The sequence below is a fragment of the Miniopterus natalensis genome, chromosome 1 (assembly GCF_054644295.1).
Source record: "Miniopterus natalensis isolate mMinNat1 chromosome 1, mMinNat1.hap1, whole genome shotgun sequence".
NCBI classification, from domain to species: domain Eukaryota; kingdom Metazoa; phylum Chordata; class Mammalia; order Chiroptera; family Miniopteridae; genus Miniopterus; species Miniopterus natalensis.
The window spans coordinates 142,610,258-142,628,053 of NC_142081.1; the positions used below are offsets into that span (position 1 = coordinate 142,610,258).

At 36.5% G+C, this 17,796-nt stretch overlaps 1 protein-coding gene across 1 annotated transcript in view; it reads right to left on the reverse strand.

Annotated features, from left to right (window-relative positions):
• Nucleotides 1-17,796, reverse strand: part of BANK1 (B cell scaffold protein with ankyrin repeats 1) — a 249,140-nt gene that overhangs the window by 168,600 nt on the left and 62,744 nt on the right. Inside the window, exon 6 of the mRNA XM_087816091.1 lies at nucleotides 434-630. Within this exon, the coding sequence (XP_087672217.1) occupies nucleotides 434-630 (197 nt within the window). The remainder of the gene's footprint in view (nucleotides 1-433; nucleotides 631-17,796) is intronic.

Genomic DNA, 17,796 nt, shown 5'->3' on the forward strand with positions numbered 1-17,796 from the left:
CAAGGGTGTAGAAACTAGAAAGATACAACTGAAGAGAGAGACAAAGTGAGTGTTTATATGAACTTTGTACCTAATAACGTCTTATTTAGACTTTTGAACAAAAGAAAAATGATAATAGATTTTTATTTCCTTCTCACTATCTCTTCTCCAATATCGAACAGGCTATATGGAAACCGGACAAACCAGATAAATTTCAAAAAAGGCATGTAGGGATGGGAGTGTGGAATCAGAGCTGGTTTATGGCAAAACTAAAATAAGTTGACTAATCTTGCAAAATGTTTTTTAAGACAATGAATGACTCAGGACAGAGAAACTACCACCTAGCTACTCAGTAGCATCATTTTCAAAAAAGCATTGTGTGTGTGAGCACACACAGACACACACACTCATTTTATAAAAAGAGCTTTAGAGATAAAATGGGGTGGAAACTTACTGAGAAGTCGTCAAAGATTTTCTTGAGTTCTTTGTGACCATGCCGCTCAGCAATATGTGCTGGATCTGAACCTTCCAAATTTTCCATCTGAGATGCCCAGGTGGCTCCTGAACATTGAAGCAAATGAATGGCCAAGTTCTTTAAGCCAAATTTTGCTGCACAGTGGAGAAGAGTTGGAAGTTCTTTGAAATGAGCATCTGTAAGCATAAGAATTAATAGAATTTAATATATTTTTTAAATTTTTTTTAAATTTTATTTTTTTAAAAATATTACAGATGTCCCCTTTTCTCCCCAATGACCCATTCCACCCCGTCCCATCCCCCTCCCCAGTCCCTCTCCCCACCATTGTCATGTCCTTGGGTTGTACATATATGCGTATAAATTCTTTGGTTACTCTCTCCCCCTCCTCCACCCACCCGTAACTGCAATCTCACAAGAAAAAGTCAAACACAATCTGCTCCTAAAAGTAATTCCCACAAAGCAGAGCAGACTTTTAATGTGATTTTACATATAAAAAACCATCAGTGGTTTTAGCAATATAGAATCTCCCCCTTCTATTTCTCATCTTAAAATATATATAAACTAATATTCTCACTAGGATTAATGTTTAACTTTTACTTGTTGGTAAGTTTAATTTAGAAAGGCAGGTCAACCTCATAAATGTAGCAAAAAAACCCATCATAGTGTAATAACTCCTTTTGACTGTACTTTGAAATTAGCCAACACTAAGTAACAAAATTAACTAAGTTCACCTATAAAACCTTTTTGTGTTTTCTACTGCCATGTCTAGTTTGCTTCCTTCTGAAGTTGAAATGAACATGAAATTCCTGGAGGGGTTATACTAGATTTCTATGTGAAATTTATTTTCCAAAAAGTAACTGCAACAGAAAATATAGGTAAACATTTTTATAAACATCTCCAGTTTGGAAATTTCCATTAGGATTTTATAGCTAATTACTTTTTAGGTATCAATTAGAAGACATGTATTAATTATGCATAACTATAAAGTGATAAATATTAATGGCTGACCCAATGACAAAACACACACACACACACACACACTGATGATGGAAGTTTGCTATTATTCTACAGTTCCGCACCTAAATGGAAAATATATGTTATAGAAATTGCACACTAGCTTCCTTTAATAGCTGTGGCATTGCTGGGAGCAAGCAAAGGGAAGACTTACAGCAACAGAAACAAAGGCCTCAAAGCAAAAGTCAATTCTCTTCCAGCAAAATTCTAAAGCAATGAAAACAGCCACCTTATAATGTTTTTGAAAATGGAATCTGCTCCCTTTTACCTCTTCACTATTTTGCAGACAGGCAAAAAAGGAAAAGAGAAGGAAATTAAACCTTGAGTTTTCAATTCACTTGGGTGTTTCAGGCCTGAATAAATTTAGTTTGTAGGTATATACGCTTTAACAGAAAACAAAGGAAACAAACCAAAGCCTTCCAGACACATTAAGAACTTACTGTAAGAAAATATTTTATCCTCCAAAATGTGTTGGAACTAAATGGCCATAGGTAAATCTATGGTCATATTTCAATAATAAATGCACTGATCCCTTCTTACATGATGTGCAATAGGTTAAAAATTATCAAATATTTTATGAAGATAAGCTTATGAAATCTGAAACTGAGGTAGGTATCAATTTTCAAAATAAAAAAATGTATTTTCTTAAAAAAGTCTTAAGATACAATTTTATATTTATTTGCATTAAAATACATTATAAAGTATAATTGTCTGATGTAATTAAATCAGCTAAATAAGGAAAAATATTTGCAGGATAATATCACATTTTACATGCCCCTCGTCATCTCTTTGCCATACCATAAAATATACAAAAACGTTATCAACTGACAATCAATGTTTTATGCATTGATCCTAAACATTGCTATTCTGGTGAATTTTTAAATCACTCTCAATGCAGCTTAAAATGTTTTTATGAAATAAGTATTTAATCGTTATAAGAACAGTTTCACCTTTAAATCTCACCAACCTCCGCAGCCAGTACATTCATCAAGATTAAGGTAATATTTTTTAGAAAACCAACATGCTTCTTTAAGAATCTCTCTACTTCTGTACATTAAAAACAGTAACAAGGACTATGACAAGTGGTCCTATTTCTTTCAGGGAACATCTCTTAATAGTCTTGATACTCTGAACCATGTTTTCTGACACACGAGAGGAAGTTCTCTTGATTTCAGATTGTACTGCTGACTATAGGCACCACAGGGGTGAAGGTCGGCTTCTTTATTTTTCATTTCTTTATTTGTAGTGGTAGCTTAAAACCCATTAACCCACTCCAATGTTTTGTGAAGTTATAGACATAAAAGAGGTTTGGAGGACATCTCTCCAGTTTCCTACCTAGGGCTAGAATTGAGTTCCTAGATGGTCTTCTAGGCACTGCTTGCAGACCTCTAAGGACAGTATTCTTTCCTTCCTAAGGCAGCCTCGTTCATTACTTCTGTTGAGGTGAAATGTATTTCCTCTAAATTCCCATATCTTCATATCCTTTGGGCAATACAGAATGAAAGCTACAAAAGCGCGGGCTTAGACTCAGTAGGCTCTGCCATTTGTTCACTATGTGAACTCGAGCAAGTTACTAGTTGTCTGAGCCCAGCCTTCGCATCCAGGTTTGCAGGGCTCCTGAGATAATTAAACGACTTAACATAAGTGCCCAGGAAGGTGTCTGGAACATAACATTCAATCAGTGTTGGTTTCTTTCCCTTTCTCTCTCTGCATCATATAGTTTAAAGCACCCTTGTCCTAAATCATCTTTGTCCCAACCTTGTGATCCCTAATTCTTTTCATTACCCTAAAATACTTACCATCCTCAGATTGGCCCATAATAGTCGTCCCTTTATAAAATGAATGTGTGAACCTGCCCAAATGATCATTAACAGCAGTCCTTTTCATTGCCCTAAATGGGATTATTTTGCCTGCTTATTTTCATTAAGTAAGAAATGCTCAGCCTGCTGATGTACATGGTCAATAACTAAAATGCTTCTAATTTAAGGGTTTTTTAAGAATTAAAATATGACAGAATTGACCTTTCACAAAATTTGAAATGATTCACAGAAGCTATATTAGTAATTTTAATGTTAATTAATTCATGATCTCTATAGCATTATTTTTGCAGAACATCAAATTAAATATACTCAGTATGTGCATATAATATTATATTAATACATGTATGAAATTCATATATATAAAGGTACTCATATCCACAAAGTGTGATTAATACTAATAACTGGCTTGGGTTTTTAAGACTTATACATTTTATAAAATCACACTTTTTATATTTTCACCTTGATTTGATTATTATGAGAATTTGAGACATCAGTGGGTCCCTCTGTATTTGGAACAGGTATACTCGTAAATAGCATAAAGTAAGGAAGTCCTTTAAAAAAAGCTTGCTGGGGAGGTTAACCCCTCTCCTGGGCACTCATTCAGTGTCAGAGAATGAGTGTGGATCAAATAAGGTGCCTGTGGCTCAGGGGAGTATTACCTGCTGTCCCCTGCTGTTCTTCAGTCTTAATTTAAATCTAGAGTACATGATTGCTAATGTTTTTAAAGATATTTATCATTTTATTGAATTAAAAAATTAGTTATTTTACAAACAGTTTATAATCTTACTTATCTGATTAAAATAATAGATTCCTGAAGAAGATGTAAAACACCTTTTAAAATATGCTTAATCTGCAGTGTACCTCTGCTTCAATTTATGGCAATTTTCATTTAATTAATCAAGATTCATTATCAACTCTTTTTATTACCAAAGTGTAAATAAAGAAGCCATCGTTCACACTAAGGTCTGGACAATTTGCTTTTGACTTTTTTTTTTCGGGACAAAATAAAGTTTCAGTTTTTAGTTGTTCAGCCAACATCTGTCAAATGGGAATTTAAGGAGAACAGAATTAAATATCTGCAAGATAGTTTTCAAGGAAAATCCCATTTCAATAGTTTTTCAAATGAAAATAAATAGAAGAGTTGGCACATAGTCAAGAAACTGAGTCATATATTTGTTTGTGCTGAGCCATTTCTAACAGTTGAAGGTGATCCCTCTCAAAGATGGGCAATGATTGGATTAAAGTAATCAAACCAAAGCTTTCAAGAGATTAACCTGGTTCACCACAATGATAAAGTGGGAATATATGCAAGGTTAGAATATCAGCTTTAAAAATTTAAAACTAAGATGAGTATGCAAACTGGAAGTACATGACCATGTAATCCTTTTGTTTTCAAAAATCATTACCTGGAATCGTAAATATTTAATCACTCAAAATAGGATGACCAGGTGGCCACTTTAAGACAAAGCAATGAAGCACACAGCAAAGAGAAGATAAAGAGTCAGGATATACGAATTCTAACACCAGCCACGAAATTTGTGGTACTTATGAAAGTTCCTTCATCTCCCTGGAGCTCAGTGTATTTGTTTATAAAACCGAGGGTTGGCTTCAGAATTCTAGGACTTCTGACATCCTTCTGAGCTAGAAACCATGCCACTGATGGTTTTAAGGTAATTTTCCCTGGATGCTAATCAGATAGCAATTAAAGGAGTAAAGACCATAGTATTTGGGAAGGTTGAAGAAAGGTAATAATTTTTAGTCATTTCATCATAGGATTTGGGGTCTGATGAAAATTTAGTTTTTCTGTGGATCTGTAAAACAGAATATTGCTGCTTTTATAAGTCCGATTGCTCTCAGACAGGAGGCACATGTATGCAGACATATACAATAATCACATTTAGAATTTCAAACAACAAAACATACTGCCAAGGTTATCATATTTTTAAAACCTTGATAATATAAATTACATGAACAAGGGAAATAATGGTCCATCAAAGCCCTTTGCTGCCACTTTGTTATCTCTCATATTACATAAAATATACAAGTGGGAAGTTCATAGATATACACATTAGTATTAACCTCAATTTTGTATTCACCTCATTAATTTTAGCACTTGCATTCTTGTTACTGAAACATTCTCTTAAATATTTAAGAAAAAAAAATTAAAGCTTGTATCTATTTTGTATGTCCCTTGCTAATTTTCTCAAGAAACTTTATACCAGATATTCTTTTCTCAAATGTTTTAGTTAGTTAAATTTCCAATCAGCATTATACTCAAATGAATCCTGATTTCATCTTAATAAAATGAAAACTAATGCCTTTTATTATTTTAAACCCTAAAATTTAAAACTTAATACTTTTTTTTTCGTTTAGGAGGTGATATTGTGTAGTTAGTGTTTAAATATTAGGGCTTTGGAACAAGATTACATGGATGGAATCCAAACTCCAGCATTTATGAATAGTGTGATTTGGACAAGTTACTTGAACTTTCTGTCTCAATTTTCTGAACCATGAAATGAGGATAGTAACATCTATTCAATCAGGTGTTAAACCTAGGTCCAATGTATTTTTTCACATCAATTAGTACAGTTGATCTTCATTATTTGAGGATTCCATTTTGAAAATTTGCTTACTCATAAAAATGTATCTGTACCCCCAAATCAATACTTGTGGCATAGCTCCAGTCATTGGTGGACATGTGCAGAGCAGTGAAAACTTTGAGTCACCTGGAGTATACATTCCCAGCTGAGGTTGAACGACGCTTCTTGATTTGACTGTAAACAAGTGGCCTTTTTGTGGCTGATGTAGTGCCACATTTTCCACATATTTGTGTTTTTGTTGGTGATTTTGTTTTTTAAAGTCACCCCCTGTCATAGTGCTGTTTAGAGTTACTAAGCACAAGAAGGCTGTGATGTGCTCCATGAAAAAATAAGTGTATTAGATAAGCTTTATTCAGGCACGAATTCTAACGTTTTTGGGGAGTTCAATATTCATGAACCAAAAGTATATATTAAATAATGTGTCTTTAAATAGAAACACACATGAAACACGGTTATGTACTGATCAGTTGACAAAATTGTGACCAGAGGCTGGCGGGAACCTGACCCTATATTTCTCCTGGGAGCAGTGGCTCAGCATTCCCTCATCCAGTGACTTGACAGAACAAAACTACAATAAATAATGAGAATCAACTGCACTTTAAAATCATCTAGAGGCTCCTTTTTCCTTTTGGAGAGGGAGTTCGGAAAAGGTTTCAGTTGCAACATGGCCAGTCCATTATCAAAACGCTGGTGCCTTCTTTCCTGTCTCCCCGCAGCTCAGGATGCTCGGGTGCAATCCTGGGGACTGCTCCTGAGGGTGCGGGGCTGAAGGAGGAAGCTGTGGGCGCCCAAGCCCATGACCCCTGAGACCTTCTCCCTGGCCCTCTCTGTATTTTGGGCCCAATGCATTAAAATCCAACCCGGGCACGGTCAGAGCTCACACTGGAACCACCCTGCAGGTACAAAGAACAGCCCTAGGGCCTCGATCCTGCCCTGTTCATGTTCCCTTCTCAGGCTCAGGCAAAACAACAGGAAAAATAGGGGATGAAAGTGAATCCTCACTCTGTTGTTCTCAGATAATACGAATTCCTTTGAGTGGCATATATACATATTTTTAAATTTTAGCAAAAATTCTGCATTTATGTGGTAAATGTGTATTTAAGATTTGGGAGTTTTGTAAAACTATAAAAATAGGCTTCTGGAGGACTGATGTTCTGGATATGCAAATATCAGAATGATGAATTGACAAGGAGCGTGTAATCTTGAATCCAGAAAAAGCTCATTGCTCACTGAATACCCAAACAGAAACCACCGGAAAATTTGCAGCAGCAGGAACAAGAGAAGGAGAAAAAGAGAAGGGGAAGGAGAAAGAGGAAGGGAGGGCACGCGGTGGCTAGTGAACAGGGCTGCGGGGTAGGGGCGCTAGGCCCGAGGCTGGAATGGGGAGAGCAGAGCAGCGGACGCGTGAGGAGCGGGCTGGGGCGAGATGGGCTGAGCTCGGAGGAGGCGCCTTTGAGGACATGACGGAAAATGCCTCCTTACCCAGGGCTGTGGCCGGGAGCAGCCAGGGAGAAACAGGGTGACATGCGGAACAAGACCAAGGCCAGGGGCAGCCAGGGAGAAACAGGGTGAGATGCAGAACAAGACCAAGGCGGGCGGTGAGGCCACGATGAGCGGCCTGGGGGCGAGGAGCCCAGGGCTGGAGGTGAGGTTAGGATAAAAGGATGGGGTGTGGTTCTCATCAGAACTTCTTGGAATTGGCAGCAATTAAGGGTAAATCTCGCAGCATTTGAATCCACTTGTTTATGATCCACTTCCCACTATCAAACCCGGACAGCGGTGAGGTAATGAAGAAAGGGGCTGCTCCATGCTCAACCAGTTCAGCCAATCTGTGGTTAACCTCGGGTTAAAATAAGAAATCTCTAGAAACTTCTTGTCGCTACACGTGTGATTATAGTCTGTTCTTCTGTGTTCATTTAAAAAAAAGACCTTTTGAAAATTACCAACTTTGAGTCTGCTGAATCTTGACAGCAAAGGGACAAAAAACTTAGAAAGAAACCAGGAAAGAGCCCAGAAAGAGCCAGGAAACTAGGAACAACAGAAATGTGGAAACAAGATGGGATGGATTGGGATCTCATGGGTAGCCACTTTACTGCAAGGTCATGCCTTGCAGGTAGAAAGCTATCCACTGGCTTTGATTTGTCTCACATGGAAATCCAAGGAATGGTGCACAACAGGCAGTAAATCAAGGTATCAAGCAAGGATGTTTGATTTCATTAGTAAGGACTATTCAGCATTTTGGGGGAACTTCTTGTAGTCTCAAGCACAGATTTATTCTTTAAAAATGATTTTGATAATAAAAATGAATTAAGGCAAGGAAAAAATCTGGGCAGTTCTTTGGGCAATAAAGTAACTGGGTAGAGCTTTAAGATGCCTTTGGGAGCACCATCTTATGTAATACAGACATAGAATGAAAATTAAATATGAGAATGACTAGTAAAATACCTATTTGCAAGGATGGATGGGAAAGAAAGGTGAAACATATTACAGGTGCCTTCTAGAAGAATGTTTCAGGAGGAAGGAGAGATAATTGATGGTCTGAATTAGAATGATGCCAGAGAAAATAAACAAAAAGAACAGAGATATCAGACATTTCAAAAGAAAAGTTAACAGGACATTGTGACTGACTGTGTAGGCTCTGGAGGAAAGAGTTGGATTTAAGATAACATTCAGGTTCATGAGCATGAAGTTACAAGTTGGAAAGCAAAAGAATATTCATTAGAAAAGTGACAAAGATTATTGCCATTGAGCAGTGTAAGTGTGGGTGTTGATAGGGTAGCTGCTGGCAATACTATTACATGGGAGTAAGGCAAATTAGAAACATGTGTCTTCGAGTAGAGCATATTGGTTATAAACTTAGCTCCTGTAAACATTGATAATCACCACAGAACACTTGTTTTTGGGAAAGGAAAGCATTCTGATATAGGAGCCCAGACAAACTCCCATTTGTCACATAAGGTAACATTCACAGGTCTGGGGTTTGAATATCTTTGAGGAGCAATTATTTATCTTACTACACTAAGCAAGAGATGTTAACTCAAAAAGCACTGCCATGAAACAGGAAAGTGGTAATAGCTCTATAATTGAGCATGTCCTAACACAGTAAGCAACATCTCTTTTCCCTGACCAAGAAATTATTTTATGTACATGACCCAAATTATATCTGTTACCACACAATCAAGACAGTCTCAGTTTATAAATCAGGATTGAATATTTTGGAAGATTTTGCTACCCACTAGGTTACAGTTTCTTTATAGACTTATTAACAAGCATTTTTCAAATGGATTGTTGGGGATTCCAAAAAGTGTATGAGTAAATTACAGTTGTTCAGAGCTGTCAACCTTTGACCAGGATAATGGTAAATGTAATAGTTCATTTTATGTGTCATCTTGGCTAGGCTGTGTTGCCTAGTTCTTCAGTCACACACTAGTCTAGCTGTTACTGTGAAGGTATTTTTAGATGTGATTAATATTTATATCGGTAAACTTTGAGTAAAGCAGATTACCTTCATTTTACCAGTTGAAGGCCTTAGGAGAAAAGACTAACGTTCACCCAAGAGGAAGAAATTTTGTCTCCAGACTGCCTTTGGACTGAAGACTACAACATCAACTTCTGCTGGAATTTGCAGCCAGCTGGCCTGCCCTGCAGATTTTAGAACTTTTCAGAATTGCTGGTTCCACAATGATGTGTGCCAGTTCTTTAAAGTAAATCTTTGTCTCCCTCTCTCCCTCTCTCCCTCTCTCCCTCCCTCTCTCTCTCTCTCTCTCCCCCTCTCCCTCTCTCCCTCCCTCTCCCTCTCCCTCTCTCCCTCTCTCTCTCTCTCCCTCTCTCCCTCTCTCCCTCCCTCTCAATACATCTTTTTGGTTCTGTTTATTTGGAGAACCTTGGCTAATTCAGTGAAGAAAATGACTGTGGTGGTTTTGGTAAATCATAACCTATAGGCCCAAGCCATTAAAATAAGTCCCACATCTTTGAGTTCCTGTCCTTGGAGTAATGCAATGAGTCTTTAGACCTGCAGGGACACTGCAAAGATCTTCTATAAGTATATGTTAATGGCAGAATCCAGAGATCAAATGAGTGCCTTTAGGATGTAGAAGGAGGTATGTTTGGAGTGGGTTAGCAATAGGGTACTACAGGGGGTGTTTTGAGCCTGTCAAGAATCTCAGAGAGTAAAAACTCTAGGTTTGAGATCATTACTTCACAACAACGGCAAAAGGAAGAGGGAGGTACTTAAATAGTTACTCAATTTGTTAATAAAAGAGGTCATTTCCACCTGTGTGTATGTGCATGTGTCCATGTGTGTATAAGTGAGGCTAACCCATATGTGCATTTTCCTTAATAAGATAATGAATATTAGAAAGCCAATTTCCTGTTATCAGCTACTAAAGGATAGTATTTATGCCTTTTTATAACCCTATGATGAACTTCAGATGGTTGTTACTGTTGACCCTGAAAATCTTGTATTTTTTGTGTTGTCCCAGAGAAGATGAACATATGTGTCTTGATTATTTGAGCACAGACAGTTCAGTGCAGCACATTCAGAAGGTGCATATGCCAATTTTTCATGCTGCTAGTGACAGATGCCATGGATAAGAGATAAAAAAGTAAAGACAAAACAACATTATAAATAGCTGCCTTATATCCTTACAAATAAGCACTCTTATTTTTGGAGCTCAAATATCATTAGTCTATACCTATTTCTGTCTAGGGTCTTATTGATCTTGGTCTATAGTTAACTTTGTTGCTATTAACTAGTTAATTAATATACTAAATATTTATAGAGTGCTAGAAACTCTTCTAGCCACTGGGAATCAATCCTTTAACAAAACAGGGCTCCTTCCTAAAGGACATTATTTGCCCATAAAGGCAAATTAGTGACTTGAAGAAAATCATGCACTATGAAAAAAAAAAATCACTATATTTCTAGGATTGCAAAAAAATAACATAAAGAGCATCTGAGACAATTTACCTCTATAAATTATTCATTAATGTAGTAATTTAAAATAATTTAGCAGGAATTCATAACCTTTCCATTAAATTTAAGATCACCTCCCTGGGAAGCTTCTCCTGACCACCCCTCTTTCTCTGGGCTCCTGTGACCCCCCAGAGCTCCCACTCACTGCACTGTAGGTGACAGTTGTTGAGTGATTAATAACGTGGCCCACAACCTGGGCTGCCTGCATCCAAGTCCCAGCTCTACCACTATTTGGGCAAGTAATGTTAACTCTCCATGCCTCATTTTTTAAGTGGAGATTAAAATAGTACCTACTCAGGACAGTTGTAAGGAATTAGAGTTAAAGTGTGCCCAGTGCTTACATTTTTCTTGACAAAGATTGATCAGGATGCGAGTGTTAGCTCTTATGAGTAGAGCGCACACTATTTTTGCAGCACTTATTTTTGTGATTTTTGTTTTCACTTCCCTGTTTTGGGTTCCCTCTGAGTGTATGGGTTGTGTTTTATTTATTTCACATTCCTCTACCTTCCCTCAGTATCTAGGAAAGTACTAGTACAAAGTACCTAGTACAGGGTGCATTAAACTTCTAAGAATTCATGAGGATTTTATATATTTTTAATAATGATACACAAAAAATACCTTTGGGATAAATGATCATTCTAACACCACTTTATTCTGAATCTATGATTTTAATCATGGGATATGGAATGATAGAATAAAAAAAATCTGCTCTCTTGGCTTTAATTTCATCACTGCTTATTCTATTTATGTATATAACAAATCAACGGCACCACCCATTACTGCTATGTCCACTCAGTGGTTCTCATTGGTGAGTCACAGACCAGTAACCTCAGCATCGTCTATGAATTTGTGAGAAATATAAAATTCTTGGATCCATCCTAGACTTTCTGAGTCAGAAATTCTGAGTGGGGCCCAGCAATCTGAATTTTAATAAGGCTTTCAAGTGATTCTGATGCCCAGTAAAGTTTGAAAGCAAAAGTATTAAATACAGGAACAAATGGTGCTTGAAAAATCAAGCAAGAGTGGATAGCTTAGAAAAACGAGGTGAACCACATAGAGAGTTAAATAAAACTGCAGAGTATACAAAGCATGTTTTGGGTGGACTTTCTCTCCATTCTATTCATAGTTTTGCTAAGAGTTTCTCTCTTCTGTCGTGGTTTACATATTTAAAAATATCTTCTCATGTCTAGTCAGTGGAAAAGGCTATAAATGGAGGGGAAAATTGCATGCTAAAAGATACTTATCTTAATGTATTTCTTAGATATATACACAATCTTACAGTACTTTGAGAAATAAAGCGTTGTTAGAAACAATATTTCAACCAAACATGACACGGTGTATTCTTACAGAAGTAATCTCCATCCATAATCTGAATATAACGATCACAGAGTCTATAATTTCTTATAGTCAGTCAGATATCATGGGTAGATATCCTGCTTCTTTCCCAGATTTCCATTATTTCAAGAATTTATTCTGTAAGAATGTACCTATCACTTTTCCAAATCACCTTTCTGCCTCTAGGATGATCCAAGTGAGTAACTGGTTCCCAGCTGAATAGGAATGGTAAGGAAGCAACTGACAGATAACGCAGCTAACAGCTTCAGCTTCCACGCCACATGTCATCATGTGCTGTTAACCCTGCTATTACCACACACTTTGGATTCTCAGTCTAACCTGTTAGTTGTTGTTTTTTTTTAACTCATCTGCTATCCAGTCCCTGTTCATAAGTTGCCTTGTAGGCTAATACTCATACCTTATTCCAATATCTGTATATCTCAGCTCAGGTATATCAAATTAAATATAGGTTCACTCCAGTGGCTAATGAGCCCCAGGGGCAGTTACCTGTAACTATATGTAATCTCTGTTTCTTCTGGATCGTGCATTTTCTCACTCGTTAACACCTTGCATTTTCTGAATCAGTCTGCATTTCCAATTACTTTCGGATATTTTTCAGAATTGGGGAATCTTGGGGATCCTTTGTTTTCCCAGTATTTACTCCGTGGACACTATCTTTTGATGCAGACTTTCAGGAGAAACCATCAAATCTATGTGATATTCTTGCTGCAAAGATTTGGGGAAAACCTGACTCCACTGGGTTTGGGGAAAACCTGACTCCACTGGGGGGACAATTTTGGTATCAGTAAATGGTTTTGCAAATCACAAATTATTTTGTGGCATTTTCCCACTTCTTTCTGCAGTAGGATATGCCATAGTTGATTATTTCCTTCTCTCAGAAATACTTTCTTCATTTGGCTCTCAAGATACCACACTTCTAGTTCAGTGGCTGCTTCTCCTCAGTCTCCTTTTATGGAAATTTCTCTTCCAGACCTCTAAATGCTGCATTGTCCAGGACTCAGACCTTTGCTGTGAACCACACTCTACAGACTGATCTCATCCAGGCCATGGGTGTGAATACCATGCATTGTCTCCTTCCTGGGCTCTTCAAAATCTTCAGCAAGTCTCCCATCTTTACCTTCAAATATGTACCAAGTACGAGCAAGTCTCAACGTCTCTGCTGTTATCAGCAGGTGAGAGCCCCCAACATGCCTCCTCGAGATGACTAGAATGGCCTATCTCATCCCTGCTTCCATTCTTACACACCTGAAATCTGTTCTCTGCACAGCAGCATGATACTATTTTTTAAACGTAAATGAGATGATGCTAAACCATGGTTCAAATCCTTGCTTGGCTTCTCATCATCTCCCAATTCTCTGTCCTCTCCCTTTGTTTTATTTTTCTCATTACCATATTGCTATTTGAAAAAATACTGTTTATTTTGTGCTGTTGTTGTTGTTTAAGGATTTATTCTGTTTTCTTAAATAAAATAAAAGCTCCATGAAGACAGATTTTCCATCATGGCCACCTGTGTCTGGAGCACTTTGTTTATACTTGTGATATGAATAAATCAGTAAGACTGCTTAATGCTTTGCAAAATTCATTCTTTGGAAGGACATTTGAAAATATTTTTTGTAACGTACCCTTAATTTTGATTCTATCTATGCCTAATTTTCATTTCAGGGAGTAAAATAAGTAATTTCTAATTTGCAGCAATTCCTCTTTCTATGTAGAACTATGATACAAGATAAATAGATTAATTCCAGAGGTATCAAAGAAAGGAGCAGTCACAAATAATATAAAAATATAGTTTTAAAATGAGATTTTTGATCTGAAGAAACTATAACTAAAAACAAACCTAAGAAAGGTTTTCAAGAATGTTATAAAAATATAATTTTTTGAAAGAAATTAAAAGACGAAAATAAAACATCATGCTATGGTCAGAGTTAGTATAATACAAATGGCACTTTTTACCAAGTTAGTCTATACTTTTATTTCAATTGTGTTAGAGTTTTTTTTTATGAAATTTGACAAACTGATCATAAGTATCATAGACAAATAAAGGAAGAAGAAGAGTGAAAATAATTTAAAAAATAAGGTGGGGATCAGCTCTCATAGATACCAAGTTTTATTATGAACTTTAACCATCTGCCTATATAAGATATCATATAAATTGAAAGACAAGCCATCAATTAAGTAAATATTCACAATGTATAAAACTGGAAAATGGTTACTATCTAAAATATATGTATGTTAAAAAAAAGAAAAATTGTCCAAAATTCAATAAGAAAAAATAATAACTAACAGAATTAAACAAAGACTATTAAATGGAAATTCACTGCAGAACAATGAAATTGTAAGTTAACAGGAGAAAAGACGTTTGGCTATATTTGTAATGAAAATATTAATTAAAAGTGAGATACCACTTCACACCTGTCAGTTGGCAAAAATAAATTGCCTCACAATTCTTAACATAGAAAAGATGTGAAGCAATGGCACAATACTGCTGGGGGAGCTGTATACTGGTACAGAGATTTTCTAAAGAAATTTGAAAATATCCAGCACTATAGGGTAAGTACATACCTGTTTAACTCAGAAATTCTATTGGTAATTATTTCTACTGAGAAATTATCATCCACATAGATAGGCATTCATATGTATGAATGTTCATTGTAGGATTAATTGCAATGATTAAAAAATTAGAAACATTATCTATTAATAGGAGAACAGATACATATTGAAGTATAATCAAACAATACACTGCTACAATGATTTCAAATGAATGACCTAGATCTACATATATACATGTACACATTAAAAATAGTGAGCGAAAGGAAAAAAGTATACCATTTACCTAAAATTTGCAAAAGTGTTCAACAGTATATATGAATTATAGAAACAAACATGTACTAATAGGATTAAGAACTGCATAGCAATGACCATCAAGAAATTTGAAGTACTAGTTACTTTTCACGTGTGTGAAATCACAGAGGGAAATGTGGAGAAATTGAATGTGACCTGTAATGTTTTATTCCTTAAAAAAAAAATCTGAAGCAAATCATGACAAAATATTAAGATTTGGCAAAGGTAAGTTATGGTAAAAGAGTGTTTTTTATATTGTCCTCTATTTTTCCACATTATTAAATCATTTGATCATATAAAAAGAGACAACGCAATGACATTCATTCTCCTCTACTCAGCAAATGAGCTATTCTCTGTGAACCTAAACATATTACAAATTCAAGATAAACCTTAGGCCTCCAGTTACTACCACATATGTATTGAACATCCAGTTAATGCTCCACATTTCATAGACATATTAGGAGATAATAATCTGAGTTAATTCTTTCCCATGTCACTGGTCTGGTGATCAGATCCTGTGCTGTTCTCTTTCAGGTTAAGACACTGCTGCTCGATGCATATGTGCTTTGACATACTTTTCTAGGTATTGGTGTGGGCTTTTCTAAGTCTGTTCTTTCTCTGTGAAGGTAAATAATCTGCCTCAAAGTAACCTCATTTCCTTTTTTCTAAACTAACTGCCACTTACAGTGATTGAACCAGTAGCCTCTTTTAAAAACAAATTGAACTTATTTTTCCTCTCCACGACAGAAGATTCCCTGCACTACCCAGCCTTTGGAAGGCTTCTGAAGAGAAGTCAGGGAGATTCCTATACCTTCTGCAGTAACATGAAACTGCTAAAATGACTTGAAACAATGGGGGAAAGCTACCCAGAGGCTAGAGCAATTGTGCTTGGCCACGTGTGCTGTTCTGCCTCATCGCCAGACCAAGTCAGGACATTCAAACTGACTTCATGGTGACTCATATCATGTGGGTTTATATAAATCTACAGCCAAAATGGAAGCTGATTAAAATCATACTTACTCTTACTTTAAGAAATGTATCCAGATATTTTTTATTCTAGTAGCTTATGTATCAGTAAAAAAAAAAATAATTGCCTGCTAAAATCCCTTATATTAATTTCACAGTCCCTGATGATTCATACACTAGAAAGTTCTTCATGAATTATTTCTGACTGTTGTATTCAAAAGTCCAATATTACATTAATATATCAAGTGTATCTGAAAACCTTTTATTGTTCTTCCCCCCAGGGAGAACTTTCTTCTGTGGAAAATTCTTATCAATGGGAAATGTATTTTAAAATCAATAATGAAGCATTACAAGGGAAAAGAATATTTCTATCTTATTTCTGCAGCTAACTCCCTCCCTCCCCCATATTTGCCTGCCTTCGGTGGAAAAAAGTGAAATGAAGAAGTTTGTTGGCTAGACAGGAATGAAAATGGCCAAGATGTAACGGCATAGAATAGCACTTTACTTATTATAAATGAAGTAACAAGGAACTAAACTCAGGATTTACCAAAAACAACTTAGAAAAGAGGATGGGGCAATAGTAAGATAAACAGGTTTGATTTGTATGTCACTTAGTTCCAGACTTTTAAAGAACCACAGGTACCTGTGGATAACACCTTAGGGTAGCTCAATGCTCAGGGCACACTCTGTCAATTCCTCATGACTACCATCCCCTCACAGTCTCCTAACCTCCCATTTATTTCAGCTAAAACATAGAGTAATAAATAATAAATGATTAATAAATAAAACATTTCACCCCAAAATTGAAGAACTGTCCTCAGGGATAGGCATCTGGAATGACACCTGATCATTGTTTGCTGAATTTCTCTCAGGATACCTCTAGTTTTGCTTCTATATAAATTTTCCAACAATTTACCATTTCCTAAACTTTCTCCCTCAATTAATTTCACTTTATGTATAAAGGCATATCAACCCTTGACATATATTCACCTTGAAAGTTATGAAAATGCAGGCATAAAGTCTTAAAGACCAGATATTCTGAAGCTGACGCTGATGAAAGATTATAGGGCGGAGAAGGCCAGCAAAACAAGTTCAGTCATATTCATGTCTATCTTGCATATTTGTATTATGGAATTTGTATCATATCATTTTGTACTTCAGCTAGGAATTATAGCCTGATGTTATCAGAGTCATTTGCTCCTATTACAGGTTTAAGAGCAACTATCATCTAGCAATATCCAAATAAGGTTTCTGAATGAATTACTCAGATTATATTGACCTGTCCATTTTTAGTTTCTGCTAAAAATGTTATTGTTTTATTAAAAATTTATGTCAAGGACAGAATAATCATTAAATTCTAGTAATGGTTCAAAACTTTTATATGCTACTAACTTCCTAACCTTTGTAAAGAGAAAGGAATTTTTCTCTGTGTCCAAGATCCGTATGAGGGTGAATGGTTTGGCTGGTCTGTAATATGTGGAAGCACGCTGGGGCTGGTAAATGTGGCTGCCAACTGGAATCATCTGAAAAACTTCAGAAAGTCCTGACAGCTGTGAACCGCTCCCCGGATTCTTCATTAATTCGTATGAGGCTCGGCTTCGGCTGGGGGGAGCTTTTACAGGTCCACAGCTGATAATAATATGCAGCTGAGGCTGAGAACCCCTGCTCTCAGCCCTGGGGGCTCATTGAGGAGTCTGAGGCCCAGCATCAGCCTTACCTGGGAGCTTGCTGGAAAAGCACAGGCTAGACTGCGCCCCAGACCTCCGGAGT